Source organism: Microtus pennsylvanicus, chromosome 1 (assembly GCF_037038515.1).
Source record: "Microtus pennsylvanicus isolate mMicPen1 chromosome 1, mMicPen1.hap1, whole genome shotgun sequence".
Classification (NCBI taxonomy): domain Eukaryota; kingdom Metazoa; phylum Chordata; class Mammalia; order Rodentia; family Cricetidae; genus Microtus; species Microtus pennsylvanicus.
The window spans coordinates 218,253,991-218,272,132 of NC_134579.1; the positions used below are offsets into that span (position 1 = coordinate 218,253,991).

Below are 18,142 nucleotides of genomic sequence, written 5' to 3' on the forward strand. Positions count from 1 at the left end.
CATTACCACAGAGTTGCTTTTAGCCAGGGTGCTGTGTGGCCAGAGACCTGGCAATCTGCAGAGGAAGGTCCACTTTGGGACACCCACATCTTCTCCACTGCCCTTGTCCACGGGCCAATCCTCCCTCATCTGGGAAGCATTTCCTGCTTCGGATCTGTTTTTACATCTGTCCAAAATAGACCCTTCACCAGAAATGACAGGGAGGTTCTGGTCCGTGTTCATCCTTTAACTAAGTGGAGTGGGCATTGCGGCTAGACCACCTACCAGACTTGCTCTTCCATCTTAAACCCAGCCCATGGTGTCTTTTCAAGTACCGGGCTTCCTTCAGCTCCACATGTCCAGTGCCTTGGCCCCACCATGAGCCTGCCTGCTGGTTGCAAGCAAGCAAAAGCCACCACATTTGGGACAGTGCCTAGGAAGGTCTCAGGATGGTGGTGGACGTGTGGAATGTGGTCCACACTGAGTCTTTACAGCTCTAGATGGAAGCACCTGGTGGCTGAGAGACCTGCCCCGCCCTGTTCTCCTCGGGTTCCGCTTTCTCTCCGGTGGCTGCAGAGGTGACACAAATGTCCATCTTTCAGAACGCTTTCCCAAAACCACTTATCAGAGAGTGACACTTACTTGTTTAACTGGCTAGGCTAAACAGATATGTCTGAGTTGAGATAACTGAGTCAGAATTTCTAAGGTGAGGAGTACATTACCAGGTGATTCCAAGAGGCTGTTGGTAACATCTGCAGTACGCATTGGGTAGTAGGGTCAGGATGCTTCCTTACAGTCAAGACAACCTGAAAACTCAAATGTAATTTTAAACCCATATGGTGGAAAGAGAGAACCAGCTCCTGCAAGGTGCCCCCTGCCCTCCACATGTGTGCTGTGACACACAGACCATGGAGCGACCCCTGACCTCCACATGTGTGCTGTGACACACAGACCATGGAGTGACCCCTGATCTCCACACGTGTGCTGTGACACACAGACCATGGAGTGACCCCTGACCTCCACACGTGTGCTGTGACACACAGACCATAGAGCAGCCCCACCCCTGACCTCCACACGTGTGCTGTGACACACAGACCATAGAGCAGCCCCACCCCTGACCTCCACACGTGTGCTGTGACACACAGACCATAGAGCAGCCCCACCCCTGCCCTCCATACGTGTGTGTGACACACAGACCATGGAGCAAACCCTGACCTTTACATGTGTGCTGTGACACACAGACCATGGAGCGAACCCTGACCTCCACACGTGTGCTGTGACACACAGACCATGGAGCGACCCCTGACCTTTACACGTGTGCTGTGACACACAGACCATGGAGCGACCCCTGCCCTCCACACGTGTGCTGTGACACACAGACCATAGAGCAGCCCCACCCCTGATCTCCACACGTGTGCTGTGACACACAGACCATGGAGTGACCCCTGCCCTCCACACGTGTGCTGTGACACACAAACCATGGAGCGACCCCACCCCTGACCTCCACACGTGTGCTGTGACACACAGACCATGGAGTGACCCCTGCCCTCCACACGTGTGCTGTGACACACAGACCATAGAGCAGCCCCACCCCTGACCTCCACACGTGTGCTGTGACACACAGACCATAGAGCAGCCCCACCCCTGACCTCCACACGTGTGCTGTGACACACAGACCATAGAGCAGCCCCACCCCTGCCCTCCACACGTGTGCTGTGACACACAGACCATGGAGCAGCACCACCCCTGACCTCCACACGTGTGCTGTGACACACAGACCATGGAGTGACTCCTGACCTCCACACGTGTGCTGTGACACACAGACCATGGAGTGACCCCTGACCTCCACACGTGTGCTGTGACACACAGACCATGGAGTGACCCCTGACCTCCACACGTGTGCTGTGACACACAGACCATGGAGTGACCCCTGACCTCCACACGTGTGCTGTGACACACAGACCATGGAGTGACCCCTGACCTCCACACGTGTGTGTGACACACAGACCATGGAGCGACCCCTGCCCTCCACACGTGTGCTGTGACACACAGACCATAGAGCAGCCCCACCCCTGCCCTCCACACGTGTGCTGTGACACACAGACCATGGAGCAGCACCACCCCTGACCTCCACACGTGTGCTGTGACACACAGACCATGGAGTGAACCCTACTCCTGACTTCCACACGTGTGCTATGACACACAGACCATGGAGCAGCCTCATCCCTGACAGTACACAAAGTAAATAAATAAAATGAACTAAAAGAGGGAATATTTAAGAAGTGGCTGTTCTGAGCATAACTAAATGTTCAGTGCTGGATTCGTTATGCACCCCTTCCGAGGAAACCGCGCAAGCTTTACACCAGTCAGGTCTGACAAGCCTGATGTAGGGCCATGAATTTATATAAAGCCACCTTGCAACCACATTGGGAGTTGACAGGGTAGAAGCTGACAATAGCCACAGGCTGGCAGAGGGGCCAAGCCCTGGGAAAGGCTCTCTGAGGCTGAGACGAGGGCCTGCTGAGGGGTACGTTAGCTGATTAGCTTAATGGGAGGTTCTCCAAGGAGCACTGACGTGTGTGCCTAGGTAGAAACCCCCAGACTCTGTTTATAGTCTGTGACTAAATTGGTTTTGATTTCAGGTATAATGTATGCATTATGGCATACGGACAGACTGGAAGTGGGAAAAGCTACACCATGCTGGGGCCCCACTCTGAGGATGACTCTGCGCTGCTATCGGGTGCTCGTGACGACTTGGGGATCATCCCCAGAGCAGCTGAGGAACTCTTCAGGTATACCGTGTGGTGAGACCGCAGGGGAGGCTGGTGGGCACTGAGTCCTGAGAGAACAAGCCGGGGCTGGAAGGTGTCAGGGTCGTTGGACCATCTTGTCAGAGGCCGTTGGACCATCCCTAGCAGCAGATCCTCTTGTGGGTGTTCTTGACACAGTTCTCACCACGGGTTTACATGGGGGGTCTGTTGTTGGGGAAGAAGTTCCTGAGCAAGCTATGAGTAAGACAGTTAGCAGGAGAGGGGGTAGATAAGGTTGTGTTTGGGGAGAGAGGACCTAGGGAGCCTATGCTTCAGCTATGGCAGACGTTCCTGTGTATCGGCTCATCAGAGGCTCCCCTGTTCCATTAGCACATCCACAGAGGGTGCCAGCTGCTACTGCTAATCATTTTACCAGCCAAAGTCATCCTAGAAAGAAAATCCCAAAGGTGGTCTTCAGTAGTCTTAGTGGGCAGCCTGGATTGTGAGCCTTGTGACCTGCTTCTGTGGCTGTCATCAGAGTGCTTTGGGAGGCCACTTTCCTGCTCTACCTAGGCCTGAGGCTGGACCTTGCACGTCTCTAGTGGAGCTCCTGGCTCCTGGGGACCACACCCTGCAGGCAGCAACCCCACAGAACAGCGAGGCCAGTTCCTTTGGGCTCCTACCCCTGCCAGTGGCTTCGTTTCTGGGATCCTCTTGTTGCGTTGCCCTTCTCCTAAACGCCAGAGCCAGACAATGACGTAAGAACTCCCACCTCCGCCTGTGCAAACCAGTGTTCATTAAATATTTGTGCACATGAACAGATGTGTTTATCAGTTTGCATGTACTAACTGCTTCTGGAAAGAATGTTGCAAAATCCTTGCTAAGTTTCCACTGTTGATGGCTGTTTCCAGGAGACTTGCCAGCCTGGGTCACTGTGCTGCAGGGGCAGACCCTCTGCAAATCTCAGACATGTAGCTTTGAGGGTGAGAGGGGCTCCTCGGAACCTGCACCCACACCCACAGGGCGTCATGTCTTTAACTTGCTGGAAAATACCAGAATTTGAGGGCACCCTTTTCAGGGGGTTGTCTCAGCCAGACACTTCCCTCCATGTGGAAAGAGTGCCTGTGGGTTGCTTTGTGCGTGCCATCTGCTGGAGACATCTTGTGTTGTCCTGCCTCTTCCCAGCGGGGCAAGCTAGAGATAGAACAAGGGCAGTCTGAGTGACACGGGGTCTGTCTCAAGCTGACTCAGGACTGACCTTAGTGACTGAGGGTTGAGGGACCCAGGATCTGCAGACGTTCTCGGCTCCTGGAGGCTTCCTGTCTACACATCCAGCAGTGGGTTTCCCTGATAGGTAAGCTCTGCCCCTGCGGGCTTGCCTCTTATCTGGCAATAGTATTCTGAAACAGAATCTTTGTAGATGGAGAAACCTTTCTTCAAAACACCCTTACTTTATCACTCCCGTGAGCCATGTGCTTGCTTAAAGGTTAGTCTGTCTGTTCCTCGGCCTTACCTTGCATTTTAGGGTGCATTGAGTCTAAAGCAGGCATTTGCATGCAATGGGTCACATCTCTACTCAGACTATAGTCGGTGATCAGGACAGCAAAGAAGCCCAGAAGGATCCCAAGGCTTCGGACCGAGGAGCCCTGGGAAGTCCTGCTGGCTGTTAGGAAACTCAGGGGACTATGTAGAAATCAGATCACAGTGGGCCCCATTCCTGAGCAATGTTTGAGGCCCCTCACTCCTGGAGGGTGTGTTTCATTTACTTTCTCAGCCCTGCGACAGATTGACAGGGACAACTTAAGGGAAGAAGGACTGATTTGGGGGTCATGGTTCAGAGGGTGGGGAAAAGCATGGTGACTGGGACTACATGAACTGGTAATGACTTCACATGACACCCATCAGGAAGCAGGAAGCTTAGGCCAGAGCAGGGCTGTGGTATAATTCCCAAGGCCCACCCTGTTAGCCTCCATCTGCCAACCAGGCAATACCCTCCAGAATGGCTCTGTCAGCCGAGGACCAACTGTTCAAACACACGAGGCTCTGTGGGACACGAACCTCTGTGGGACATTCTAGAGCAACATGCCCTTGCATCTGGCCCTGTCTGAAGTCTCCTCCCTGGGGCACAGTGACAGACTGGATCAGAACGAACCTGGCAGAGTTGGAAGTTTTTCTTCTAGTTGGGAGATGGACTGGGACCCAGTGCCCCCTTGCCTGACTTCCCTCATTCACAAGGATAATCATAGTTGAAATATGGAGAGTGTTCTGCTCTTTATTTCCTCCCCACTCGAGACTAGACTTTGAGAGCAGTCAGTTCAGGGTATGTGTGGGTTACTTCCACATACACAAGCTGTCTGTTCTACCCACATATGGAACTGCAACACCGGACTGGTGTCAGAGAATGTTTCTCTGGGGTATCTGTCTATCCTGTACCCTTCTCCCTCCCTTCTAACCCTGGCTGGTAGCACTGATCCTTCTGAATTAGTCTCCCTTGTCATTTTTATCAACACAAACATGCCACATTTTCCTACATGTCAAGCAATGATCAGAAACACAGAAATACATAGATGTGTGTGGTAGGAACACATATGTGTGTGGTAGGAACACATAGGTGTGTGGTAGGAACACATATGTGTGTGGTAGGAACACATAGATCTACCCTTGGTACCCTCATAGACTTCATCCCAGCGCCCACACTGTGGGAGACAGGACTCACAGCTCACCATCAAATGCTCACTGAGTGCTAAGTCTTCAGACTATAGTTTTCAGCAGTTTGTAGACTTTTCGCCAACAGCTTGTGTGGTGTTTGGGAAAGTCTTTTGAATTAAATCCTAGGTATTATTTTCTTATTTGCTACTCAGACACAGTCTGAGGAAGGAATGGGATAAAGGTGAGGCCATGTTCTGTATATGCCATGCTGTCTCCCAGCCTGTGTAGGACAGGGACATGACCGCTCTGTTCTCAGTCTAGCTGTTTGACCTGAAGCATCCCTCCAGACGGCCCCTCTCATCCCTGTTCTCAGAACAGCCTCCTGAGCAGATGCAGTTGTCAAGGCCAGTTGTCTCTATGTTCGGGTGTCAGGGCAGCCAAGACTCCCCCAAAGCCCAGTAACAGTGCATTTGATCCCTGTTCCTGAGATCCCATCCCAGCCTGGAGTAGCAGCTGGGAGAACATAGGGGAGGGAAGAAGAAAGGCAAGTGTTGGTAGCCACTTTTGGCATGTTGGGCTTTGCTGTTTTATCTGTAAGTCATGAAGTTGCCTTCTGTGAGCCTGAGGTGGTTCCTAGGCAGCCTCTAGAAGGCATCTGTTAGAAGAAGCACGAGTGGATGGATTGTATATAAAGCAGGAACTATGGCCCAGTCATCTCCTCACCAAATAGGCCTTTAAATAAACCAACCTTGAGAGGGACAGCTGCTCAGAAGCTATGGCCTGCAGCTGCTGGGGCACCTGTGAGTGACAAAGGGCAGGTGTAGGCCCCTCACAGCTCTTCACGTGGTGGGTGCCCAATACCAAAGGCCGCTGTTGCTATGGTAGCTGGTGACAGACAGCTCCTATGAGGTAGCTTTGTTCTCAAGATAGCTTTCACCCACAGGATTCCAGGTCTTCTCTCCCCGGTGACCCTGCTGCTAGTGAGGTCACACCCCATTTTTCATAGGTAACTTGCCTTGTGCTTCCTGGGTCTGCAGCCATCTGCCCTCAGGAGCCATTCTCATGACACTTTCTGTGAGGAGCCACTGAGTTTCCTTGATTCCTGAATTCGTGTGTTTCTCCCAGGCTCATGTCAGAAAACCCTTCAAGAAGCCCAAAGGTTGATGTTTCCATAGTAGAAATTTATAACAACAACATTTTTGACCTTCTGGCCAAAGACGGTTCTACAGTGATGTCTGGGGCTAAGTGCCAGGCAGTGACAACTCAGGAGGGACGTTCAGAGGGACCCAAGCTGACCTGCAGGTGAGTTGCACCCCCACAAGATAGGTCCTTAACCTTACAGCAGTACACTCCCAACCCTGCGTGGATTGGAGCCAGTGCTGCTGACCTAGGAAGCTGTTCACGGAGTGCTAGCCTTGAACTCACTGTATAGACCAGGCTAGCCTTGAACTCACTGCATAGACCAGGCTAGCCTTGAACTCACTGCATAGACCAGGCTAGCCTTGAACTCACTGTATAGACCAGGCTAGCCTTGAACTCACTGTATAGACCAGGCTAGCCTTGAACCCCCTACTGTATTTGCGGAGCGTTTGTAATTACAGGTCTATTTCTCCAGGTCTGCCAGTCTGTGTTGAACTTGACACACTTAGTTGGCATGGGAGCTGTCTGTCGGCTGAGTGAGTTTAGACTAACCTGCACACAGAGCAGCTTTCCCTCCCCACATCAGAATGGGGGTGTCCTCTGCCAGGTCTGTCACCAGTGCCGTGGAGTTTGTGGGGCTCATCCACAGAGGCGTGAAACTCAGAGTGCAGCACCCCACCCTGGTACACCAGAACTCTTCCCGATCTCATCTGGTTGTCACGGCAACGCTGACCACAGCTTCCTCCTCGGGCAGCACTGGTAAGTTGACACTGTGCCAGGTCAGTTCAAGGTATGGAAGTCGCTCCCGGAAAACCACCATGGCGTCTCTCTTGGTTGTCTAGAGTTCAAGGTTGTCTAGCATATAACACACCCCCACACACATGTGAAGACAAAGCCCACATTGTAAAAAGCCAGTGACTGTGAAGGCAGCAGCTTAGGGGTCGGCCATCTGAATCATGCAGAGTTTGAGCGTATGAGACTCACCCCAGCAGTTAAATACAGCAAGCCCATGGCCTCTCATGCCATGCTAGACAGCTGTTGCTCTGAGCACCCTACATACACTGCAGGACTGCAGAGCCCTGGGCATGGTTCTCACTCACATGGAAGGCCAGTGTAGACAGACATTCTCCATCTTGGATTCTGCCAGGGAAGAGCCTGGCAAGGGCAGCATAATCTATTAGATCCTAAGTAACAGCCCAGCTACAACTAGCCACAGCTGATTGCTGGACCTGACTACTGCAGGGATTGGGCAGCCCCTGCCTCATGATGCTTAGAGAGCCCCAGCTGTCGCCAAGGCATTCCCAGACACACTGTGTCATAGGCTGTCCTTTGGGTAGTAAAACTACCTCTGGTTTCTGCTTTCTTTTATGACAAAAGGAGGTTTGTTTTCTGTTTTGTACAACAAAGACAGATTGATTAAGCCTAAAAAAAGTGTTTTTAAGAGACTTGTTTGGGGACAGCACACAGCAAGATGGATGGACCCCTCAAGATGAGGAGCCCTTTGCAGAGTTTGCAAGAGCATATTGAGCAAGGACAGCAGCTCGGGCTGAGGTCTTAGTTCACACCACTGCCAGCATTGCTCCAACAGCATAGTTCAGTGTTGGGGCACAGAGGCCCTGGCTCAACCATCCTTAGTGGAACAAGCTCTGTTTCCCCCGCCCCTGAGGGGCAAGAGCTGTTACCCTACTTCTTAACTCTCTGTTCACAAGTGAACGAGAAGTCGGGTCTGAAGGACAGACTTGCAGTTCTCACACTGAGCAGACCCTTATGAATTTTGTGTTTGTTGTTCTCCTGGCCTCAGCCCCACAGTCCAGCCAGGCTTCCCTCCAGAAGAAAGCAGGGGCAGGGAATTGGTGGACTGCCCATCCCCGGGCTTCATCTCCACACACTGTTCCAGTGGAGTCTGCAGACCAATCTGAGCAGGTGCTGGCCAAGCTGCAGCTTGTGGACTTGGCCGGCAGTGAGTGTGCAGGTGAGCAGGGACCAGAACTGCCCTGGGGTGCGTGTCAGCATCAGCAACGGGCACGCGGAGTAGACCGTGAGCTGGCACAGAAGGCCATGTTCGACCCTTGTTACCCTCACGCTGCAGTCTGTGCCTACAGGAACTGCTATCAGCAGTTACCCAAATGGGGAATTCATCTTAGTGACTGACAGAAACTGGGCAGGTTGCATCCCTGCTTGCCTTGCTCCTGTCCTGAGTCCCTGCTCACAGGTTGCTGCTTTCCTACTGTCCAGCAGTGTCTGGGGTGACTGGTTTGGCACTGAAGGAGACCTCCTTCATCAACCGGAGCCTGGCTGCCCTCGCAGATGTGCTTGGAGCCCTGTCAGAGCACTGCGACCACATCCCATATCGGAACAGCAAGCTCACGCACCTGCTCCAAGATTCCATCGGTTCGTTTTCCTGAGAGGCCCCAAAGTAGAGGGGACAGAGAGCTAAGCCTGAGGGAGCAATCCTAGCCCTGCTTGTCCCTTTGCCCAAAACATACAACCTTTGGCAAAGTTACGGCTCTGCCAGGCCCTGCCATGTTCTGTCCTCAGTGTGTCTTCAGACTTTTAGTCACCGTGGCTACGCTGCAGGGCGGCCGGAACAGCGGGCTTTCCTCTTGTCTTTTCAGCAAGACTACAGAGTTAGTTCTTCAGGGGGACTGTCACCATCAATCTCTTCTTTGTGGCAGGCACAGTCCGTGGCTGGGTCTCTAAGCTACAGAGAGAGGACCCCAATGAGGGATGAGTGGCCTTCAGTGGCTTCCAGCCCAGGGCCCTGTGCTGACCTTTACCTCTTGTTTACTAGGATATGATCCCTGCTCGGAGTGTGGGCAGACTTTCTCCGTGCCTGTGATCCCTGCTCAAAGTGTAGGCAGATTTTCTCCGTGCCCATGGTCCCTGCTCAAAGTGTAGGCAGATTTTCTCCATGCCCGTGGTCCCTGCTCAAAGTGTAGGCAGACTTTCTCTGTGCCCGTGGTCCCTGCTCAAAGTGTAGGCAGACTTTCTCCATGCCCGTGATCCTTGCTCAAAGTGTAGGCAGACTTTCTCCATGCCCATGGTCCCTGCTCAAAGTGTAGGCAGATTTTCTCCGTGCCCATGGTCCCTGCTCAAAGTGTAGGCAGATTTTCTCCGTGCCCGTGGTCCCTGCTCAGAGTGTAGGCAGACTTTCTCCATGCCTGTGGTCCCTGCTCAGAGTGTGGGCAGACTTTCTCCATGCCCGTGGTCCCTGCTCAGAATGTAGGTAAACTTTCTCCATGCCCGTGGTCCCTGCTGGGAGTGTTCACAGACTTTCTCCATGCCCGTGGTCCCTGCTCAGAGTGTGGGCAGACTTTCTCCATGCCCGTGGTCCCTGCTCAGAGTGTGGGCAGACTTTCTCCATGCCTGTGGTCCCTGCTCAGAGTGTGGGCAGACTTTCTCCATGCCCATGGTCCCTGCTCAGAGTGTGGGCAGACTTTCTCCATGCCCGTGGTCCCTGCTCGGAGTGTTCACAGACTTTCTCAATTCAAATAGCCATCTAGCACTTAGAAATGTCATTTTCACACTTTACACCTGACATCTTTAATTCTTTTTAAGGCGGTGATGCAAAGTTACTGATGATTCTGTGTGTATCCCCCGGGCAGAAGCACATGGCAGAGACTCTACGGGGCCTAAAATTTGGGGCTCAGGCGCGGCAGGTTGAGCGAAGAGCACCCAGAAGGAGACCTTGCAGCTCCCAGATGCAGAGGTCAGGGATGGGCCTGGCAGGGTCAGCTGCTCTTCCTTGAGATGTGCTTCATGTCATTGCTGTAGGATGTGTGTACTTCAGAAATAAACAGTGTTCTCTTGGCCTCAAGGAGGCTGTTTGCTCCCTGGGCCTGGGGTGAACCTTGCCCCAGATCCCTGGACCCTAGAGTGATAGGGGATAAAGTGGCTGGAGAGGAGACTTCTCCTGGATCAGGAGCATGGCTGGGCCCACACTTGGAAAAGGAGCTGGACTGTAAGGCAGGCTGGGTCTGTCACCTTGGGATGCATAGCGAGGTCCAGCATCTGCACATTAAGGTTCCCGAGCTATACATGAACTCTGCCTGCTTCCATCTCTGTGCCCCAGCCAATCTAAAGCCCCATTCCCATCCTCCCAGCTCTGGGACGGAGGTGGAAACCCAGAGGGTCAACACAGGCTATGTGAGCCTTGCAAGAATTAGCCTAGTTAGTGCCAGGGTCACATTCACCAAAGACACGTGTGTTCAGAGTTCTAATCCTCCTTAGCGCGCTGAGTTCCCAGGCTGGGCATAAGTGACAAGAAACTCCTTATTCAAGGGAAACCATGGCAAGCCCTCAGGCTCTTCCCTGTAGAGTTGGAGTAGCCATTAGGGCTCTTGGAGCTTAGACAGACAGAGGACAGTGCGTTCCACTTGCCTTGGAGTCCAGGTGAGTCCAGTTCCAACGAGGATGCAGGGGTGGTACGGGTTGGCCTCATTGTCACAGGCCTGGAAGAGGACCCTTGCTGTTATCTGTAGCTGAAGAGGGCATGCCACTAGGAAACACTTATAGCATCAGAACTCCATTTCTTGGTTCCTAGCTGGTCTGAGATGTGCCTCAGCTTTACCAGGCTGGTACAGAAACTCAGACACACAACACACAGGACGATGGGGATGCTGGACCTGGCTGGTTACAGAGGAACAGCCAGATGAGGGTTTCATCTTTCACCTGTCCCCCACTGCTCAGGTTGATCTCTACAGAATGGGAGCCAGTAGAGATGAGCCCCAGATGAGAGGGGAAACAGGGGCTGGTGAGGCCACCAGAACACCCAGGAAATCCCTGGAGGGTCCCCCATCAGGGCATATAGGAAGGGCTTGAGGGCTTGCCTGAGATGGGTTCCCCCAGGCAAGGGTTCCAGCAGAAGAGCATGCTCTGTCTCAGGGCCTGCAGGGGAATTGTCAAAGGCGAGCAGGCCTGGGGGTTCTGCTTAGGAGCCCAAGCACCTTCATGAAGGGAGCCAGGATATGGCTGCTCCCGCCAGAGGCTGACCCCTGCATCTACTGATGCTGGCTTGGCCAATAATTGGGATGCAGGGGAGGGGTGAGAGAAGGGTAAGGTTGCAGGCAGGGTAGCTCCCTGCTCCTCCATTGTCTCTAGGCCAAGATGGGCCCTGACCATGGCTAAGAGAAAGTCCCCAGGACTAGGATCTGTGGAAAGATCAATGTGTTGATTTAGGACAGTATGCCATGCCTTTTTCAGTACTGAAGGTCAGACACTGCAACCACAGGTCGGGTAAGACAAAGATTGGTCTCTACAGACCCAGTGGCAAGTGTGACCCAAGACTAGGTGACAGTAACCTAAATGACCAGCAACTGGCCCTGCGGACTCTAAACCCCAGTGTGGCCAGACAGGGCATCAACTCAACATATCAAGCCTGTCAGGGACTCAGCGTGCACTGGGCGAAGGTGCCGTCAACAGGCCCTGGACACCTTGACTTCTGGTTTCTGTCCCAAGGCCTGACCCATTGGCTTGCCCTACCCCTGTTCCAGCCGGTGACTGAGCAAGGGGACCAGTGGGGTTCAGCTTTGCCCACCTTAGCCAGCGATTCTTGGCATAGATGCCAAGAGCAGCTCGGGGCAGATGACACCTGAAGCCAGGGCTAACAACATCTGAGGGACCACAAGGTGGGCGAGCAGGTAAGAAGTGGAGAACCACCAGCCTCCGCCCTATTCCCGGCCACCAGAAGCCTCCATCTGCTGACCGGAGCTCTGAGCAGACATCAGGGTGCAGGGGACTTGTTCATACATCCCCAGAAGCCAGCTTTAGTAATACTTCATTTGTATTTCAATAAATAAAGCTTGTCTGTTTTTTTTGTTTGTTTGTTTTTGTTTTTCGAGACAGGGTTTCTCTGTGGCTTTGGAGCCTACCCTGGAACTAGCTCTGTAGACCAGGCTGGTCTCGAACTCACAGAGATTCGCCTGCCTCTGCCTCCTGAGTGCTGGGATTAAAGGCGTGCGCCACCACCACCCGGCTAATAAAGCTTGTCTGAAGATTAGAAAGTAAAACAGTTGTCCTGGTCAGCCTTACAGACCAGGCAGTGGTGACACACACTTTTAATCCCAGTAGCCACACTAGTTTGTCGTAGAAACAGGGCAGTAGTGGTGCACGCCTTTAATCCCAACCCTAGAGAGGATTATAAATGGGAGGAGACATATGTCAGCCTCAGTCTCATTCTGGAATACCCAGAGGTGTGATCGCCAATTTGGACTGAGGTAGAGGTAAGAGCCAGTGGCTGGCTGTTTTGCTTTTCTGACCTTCAGGTTAGACCCCAATTTCTGTCTCTGGGCTTTTATTAAACGTGCTTCAGTCAGCTGCTCTCCATGGCACCGAAGTCCCAAAATTAGTGTTCCATCTTCAACCCGATTTTGAGGCCTGAAACCTTCGTAGATGGTCCCAGGGCCGTGCTCTCTTAGGAAAAAGGAATCAATGTGATAAATCCTGCAGTGTTTCTAGAGACAAATGAGGGAAAGATTCACAGCTTCCAGGCCCAACCTCTAGAAAGTGGGCAAACAAACACAGGTTCAGGACACCAGCGCCTTTGTTCTGCAGTGCTAGGGACCAGTGCAAGATCCTCTCACGTGTGCTGAGCAGGGCTGCTGCTGAACTACTCCCAATGCCTTGCGATGGCCAGCAGTGGTCCCCCTCCATGTTGCCTGCTGGGCCCTAGGCCTTCACCCCCTCGTGTGACTGAACAGCCAGCTTCCTCCTGGTGTGGCGGATGCAGCTTGTTTCTGGGATATTTCATGAGTGCCTTTCCTCCTCGTTTCCAGCTTGTTACTGGGGACGCAGAAGACCTTTAAGATCCCCAAACTGGAGCTGTATGATGTGGGGGCCGGTTCTGTTGTGTCTAGACCCTGCGTGACCCCAAGACCATATGCTCTGGCTTGGGGTGTGGGGAGTCAGAACAGATGTCTTCCCTCTGCTATCCGTTCCAGAATGGAGTGAACCAAGGGCTGCCAAGTTCCCGGAAGCCTGCTGCCCTACACTGAGCCATAACGCACCCAGCTGGTGGCTGTCTGTCACAGCTCCGGGAAGAAGCCCGTCTGCATGGTCCCCTTGTACCGCTCATCGCCAGAAGGGTGATGATATCAAGGAGAAAGAGATAAGATTCTAGCCACACATGTTGTCCCCTGAATATTTCCAAAACTGCGACCCCATCAGCGTACTGTTGGAGCCCCAGCTTAGTCTTGTTTGGTGCTGAGATGGTTGCCCTGCCTGTCCCACATCACTGGTTTTTGAGCAACTAACTCTCTGAGACCCCAGGGTCAGAGACATTACAAAGTGAAGGTGCTCCCATCAGAAGGGGGATGCGGAAGAGTGCTCTGGCCTCCGCCTGCTGAGGAGGGGAGCCAGAGCTGCTGTGTAGGTCTGCTCTGCGGCTCATATCACACAAGCAGCCACCATTGTCTGTATGCCCCACCCGGAGGTCCTCCTCACGCTGGACACCACAGCCTACAGCAGGCTCTTGAGCTCCAGTCCCCGTGAGCACTGTAGAAACACCTCTGTTGGGTGTAGCTGGCCAGGCGTGCTCCTGGGAAGGTCTCTCGAATCTGGATGCTTAGCTCTGCCCTGTGCCTAGCCCTGCTGTAGGACTAGCTCCTATGGCAAGCCACTCTGCATTAGGGAACTAGTCAAAGGGTTTCAGCCCCTGCCCGGGGACCAGAGGGACTGTGAGTGGTAGCTTTCTTTCTCCAGTCTCACAGATGAATATAGGAAGGAGCCTGGGGACTTTGCCTCAGCTCCTTTTTATGCCCCCGCCTTTCCTCGCTTGCCCCATTGAACCCTCTTGGGTAGCGGCACAGAGAGAGCCTGGCCTTTAATCGTCTTCTCCATGCCCCAAGGGTCACGACCGCGGCCTGCAGCTCTGTGCAATCTGGTGGTCAGAGACACTTGGCATAGTTCCCCATGCCTGTCCACAGGCCCAGAGGAAGGACAGAAATAAGAATCCTTGTGGGCCCCAAGTGACTTCTCAGGGTCAACCAATGGTCTTGTCTTCTTGTCTGTGAAGACACGGGGCACAGGTCCTGACTTCCATGAAGCCCTAGCTGCTGCTGCACACACACTGAGGGTGAGCTGAACTGGCCTCTGCTGCTCCTGGGAGTACTGAAAACCACAGTCCGGGGCCAAGGGGACTCGCAGGGGACAACTGAGCACGGGGCCTTCTCCCTGAGGACCGGAAGACCCAGCTGGCCTCTTACTGTGCTATTCATAAACATAATGAGAAGCAGCTGTAACAGCAGGCCGTGCTCTGCTGGGAGGAGCACATCCAGGACCAGAGGAGGACAAACCCTGACAGTGCTGCCTGCTCTTAACCTGGCCACTCAGCACATACCCAGCTCTGTCTGGAACACCTTGGTTCCACAGGTGGTAAAGAAGACACCCAGGCCCTTCCAAGTCCCAACTCACATTTGACTTCTGCCAAGAGCCAGCTCTGTGAGCAACAGTATAAAAATGAACGGCGGGCTGTTTTATTCCTTGGGGTCACATAGGAACCCCAGGGCCAGGTGATCTACTTGGGGCCAGAGTGACCTCACGTGGGCTTGAGGGATAGGGACACCGGAGAGGGTCGTTTCTACCTCTGGCTGACACTCTCCAGGGGCATATGTGGTAAGGGGACGCTAAGGCAGGGCAGCTGGAACCAATCCTGACTCCCTGGGTTAGCTTTGTGTCATGGAAATCACTGTCTGCATTCCTGTTCCTGAACGTGGTGTGTGTGTGTGTGTGTGTGTGTGTGTGTGTGCGCGCGCGCGCGCGTGTGTACCTGTGTGTCTGGGGGGGGCATGTCCTGAAATCAGCCCTGCCCCACGCCTAGTACCACAGCTGTCACAGACCTCCGCTGACACTGGGGTTTCTTGTTCTCAAAGATTCTCTAATGGAAGACCGTATGCCTCTCAGTCAGGGTTAGTTAATCCTACTTTGTACCAATAGCACTCGTATACTGGTCTTCTGGAGAGCCTGAATCAGCTTTGGCTGCCCAGTCCTGTCCACAATTCCCAATCTGTTCTTATCACACCATCCAGGGAATGGAACCCTCAGTTCAATCAGCCCCCTGTGTGAGTCACACCTCAGCCACCGTCCTGGCTGGTTGGCACAACCACACTCTCTGCCTGGGCTCAGGATGCACAGGGAAGAGAGGCCTAGGTGAAGAAGTCCTGCCCTACCCCACCAGCCAGACTCGTGCTCCACTCTGGCAAATGTGGGGGCACAGCTACCAAGAACTTGTGGCTAGCAGTGACACACAAGTCCCCCACAAATAAAGTAACATCAGGTTCTCCTTTGGACCCAGGGCAGGAAGATCCCTGAGGAGTCTGTGGGTCGATAACCCACCACACTCCAGGGTCTTCCCAGAGCCCATGGATTACGCCTGCTCACCAGCTTCTGCACCTCTCTGGCTGTGGTGAGGAGGTGGAGGAGACCCCCAGACATCCCTGTCCCACTGTCCTGGTGACAGTGTCATGGCCAGGTGGAGGAAGCCTGAGGAGGGAGTAAGGGGTTTTTTACAGGAAAAGAATTCATTGCATCCAATGGTGTTTTGTTTGCATGGGTCTCTGGGTGGGACTGAGTCATACACTGTAAGAGAAGCCCCTGTGTTTGGTGCGGCAGAGCCACACACTGTACGAGAGGCCTCTGTGTTTGGTGTAGCACTTAGAAGCAAGCTATGGAACAAGGGACTACAGAGTCCTGATGGAAAAGCCCGACCAGCCTAGGCTGACTGTGCAGTCCTGGGGCGCCCTCTAATGCCCATGTCCTGCTATGACACCTCTCACAGATTAGAGCCCAGCTCACTCAGAGCTTATGCTGGCCCGGTGAGAGACAGGAAGAGCAGAGCCCACCCCTACCTCTAGGCTAAGGTCAGAGCTGGCTCCACCCCTCCTACAGGTGAGCAGGCAAAGAACAGGTGATCTATATGCAGGCAGAAAGGGTTGAGGGCCAGGGACTGCCTTGCCAGACCTGGACAAAATGGTGCTGGATGCCAGCAAGTCACCTTCAAGACTGGCACAAACAGGGCTGCTGGGTAGCTCTTGCCTGCACCACAGACTTCTGCAGGGGTGAGTCTTCACCAGGCCAGTTCCGGGAGAGGTAGTTTAGGAACTTCTTGCCAGCCCCAGGTGTGACTGGTGAGTACTCAGAAGGTGTTGGGAAGGCTGGTGCAGACTCGAGTGGTCCAGGCTGTGGAGGTCCTGGTCACCCCTGTGGTGGCCTCCCAGCCTATAGAGAGACAGCAGCGTTGGTAGTTCTCATCCTGATGACTGGTACCTTTTGTGTTCTAGGACGCCTGCTCATGTAGTCCCTGAGACTGAAGCAGAGAGTTACTGCCAAACCCACTGTTCCCAAGAACCGGGCTGTGCCTCCAGGGCTGCCCATAGAGGCCTCTTCAGGGCCCAGAGGACCCAATTTGGAAATCTAGGTGGGCAGGGAGCAGAAGCCATGAGGAGACCTTACCTGGGGCATGGCCTCAGTTCTCTGGACCCCATGTGATGGAGGAGGGTCATCCTTCTATCTGTTGATTTCATTGGTTAAGCAATAAAGAAACTGCTTGGCCCTCATAGGTTAAAAAATTAGGTAGGCGGAGTAAACAGAACAGAAGGCTGGGAGAAAGAAGCTGAGTCAGGGAGTCGCCATGATTCTCCCACTCCAGACAGATGCAGGTTAAGATCATTCCTTGTAAGCCAGCTCGTGGGCTACACAGATTATCAGAAATGGGCTAGTCCAGGTGAGAGTTAGCCAAGAAAAGGCTAGATATAATGGGCCAAGTGGTGTTTAAAAGAATACAGTTTCCGTGTAATTATTTCGGGTAAAGCTAGCCGTGCAGGCGGCCGGGTGCCGGGAACGCAGCCCCGCCACTCTTATTACAACACCCATGTCCTGATCAGCATGACTCATACTCCTGAGAAGGGCTCTGGGAAGCTGCTGAAAAGATGTAGAGGAAGAGGAGGAGGATGAGGAGGAGAAAAATGAACAGGGCCCATCCTCACTGCTGTGCTCTACCCTGTCCTGGGCTCTTTCCTGCCGTAACTCAGAAGTAGGAACCAAATCCCCCTCCTCACAGGACTGTCTGAGACGAGGCCGTCTGCTTGTCTGAACTGCCAGCAAGAAAGCCACAAGCTGTCTGTGATTCCACACACACAAGAGCACAGAATCTCAGATGAGCCCATGGTGTCTGGGCTCCATCTGACATGTGACATCCTGTCTTCTACAAAGCAGCTCCAGTCAGCGTTAGGAGAGGCAGAGGTTGCTGTTCGTGGGAGCCAAGAAGCCCCCTGAAGAGCTGGGGATGACATCTTCTCAGTGCCCATTTCTTTTGGGGCCTAGGGAACAGACAGTGGCTCATACTCAAGTAACTTCAGACAAGGCCAGTTGCCCTTTGCCTAGACAAGACTTCGAGAATGTGACTGCAGACAGTGTTAGTGGCAGATCTGCCTGACGCTGATTGGCTTTGTATAAGATACTGTGCAGCCCTGGATGGCCACTTTAGCCTGCAGCCAGGGAACCAGATTAGCAATGTCTACAGCTTACCTCCACTGTTGGTGCAGGCATCATGGCTACTGAAGCTGCTCCAGGAACTTCTGGATGGCGTCGTCCCCATACTCTCAGTCCCCATGGGCTCATCCACGGACATC

General features: G+C 53.4%; 1 protein-coding gene across 1 annotated transcript in view; it reads left to right on the top strand.

Moving 5' to 3' along the window:
* Positions 1-12,112, top strand: part of Kif25 (kinesin family member 25) — a 32,723-nt gene extending 20,611 nt beyond the window's left edge. The window contains exons 8-16 of the mRNA XM_075944296.1: positions 2,622-2,771; positions 6,504-6,680; positions 7,126-7,277; positions 8,320-8,490; positions 8,754-8,909; positions 10,077-10,227; positions 10,379-10,479; positions 11,721-11,926; positions 12,011-12,112. Of these exons, the coding sequence (XP_075800411.1) occupies positions 2,622-2,771; positions 6,504-6,680; positions 7,126-7,277; positions 8,320-8,490; positions 8,754-8,909; positions 10,077-10,227; positions 10,379-10,479; positions 11,721-11,926; positions 12,011-12,112 (1,366 nt within the window). The remainder of the gene's footprint in view (positions 1-2,621; positions 2,772-6,503; positions 6,681-7,125; positions 7,278-8,319; positions 8,491-8,753; positions 8,910-10,076; positions 10,228-10,378; positions 10,480-11,720; positions 11,927-12,010) is intronic.
* The last annotated feature ends 6,030 nt before the right edge of the window (positions 12,113-18,142 follow it).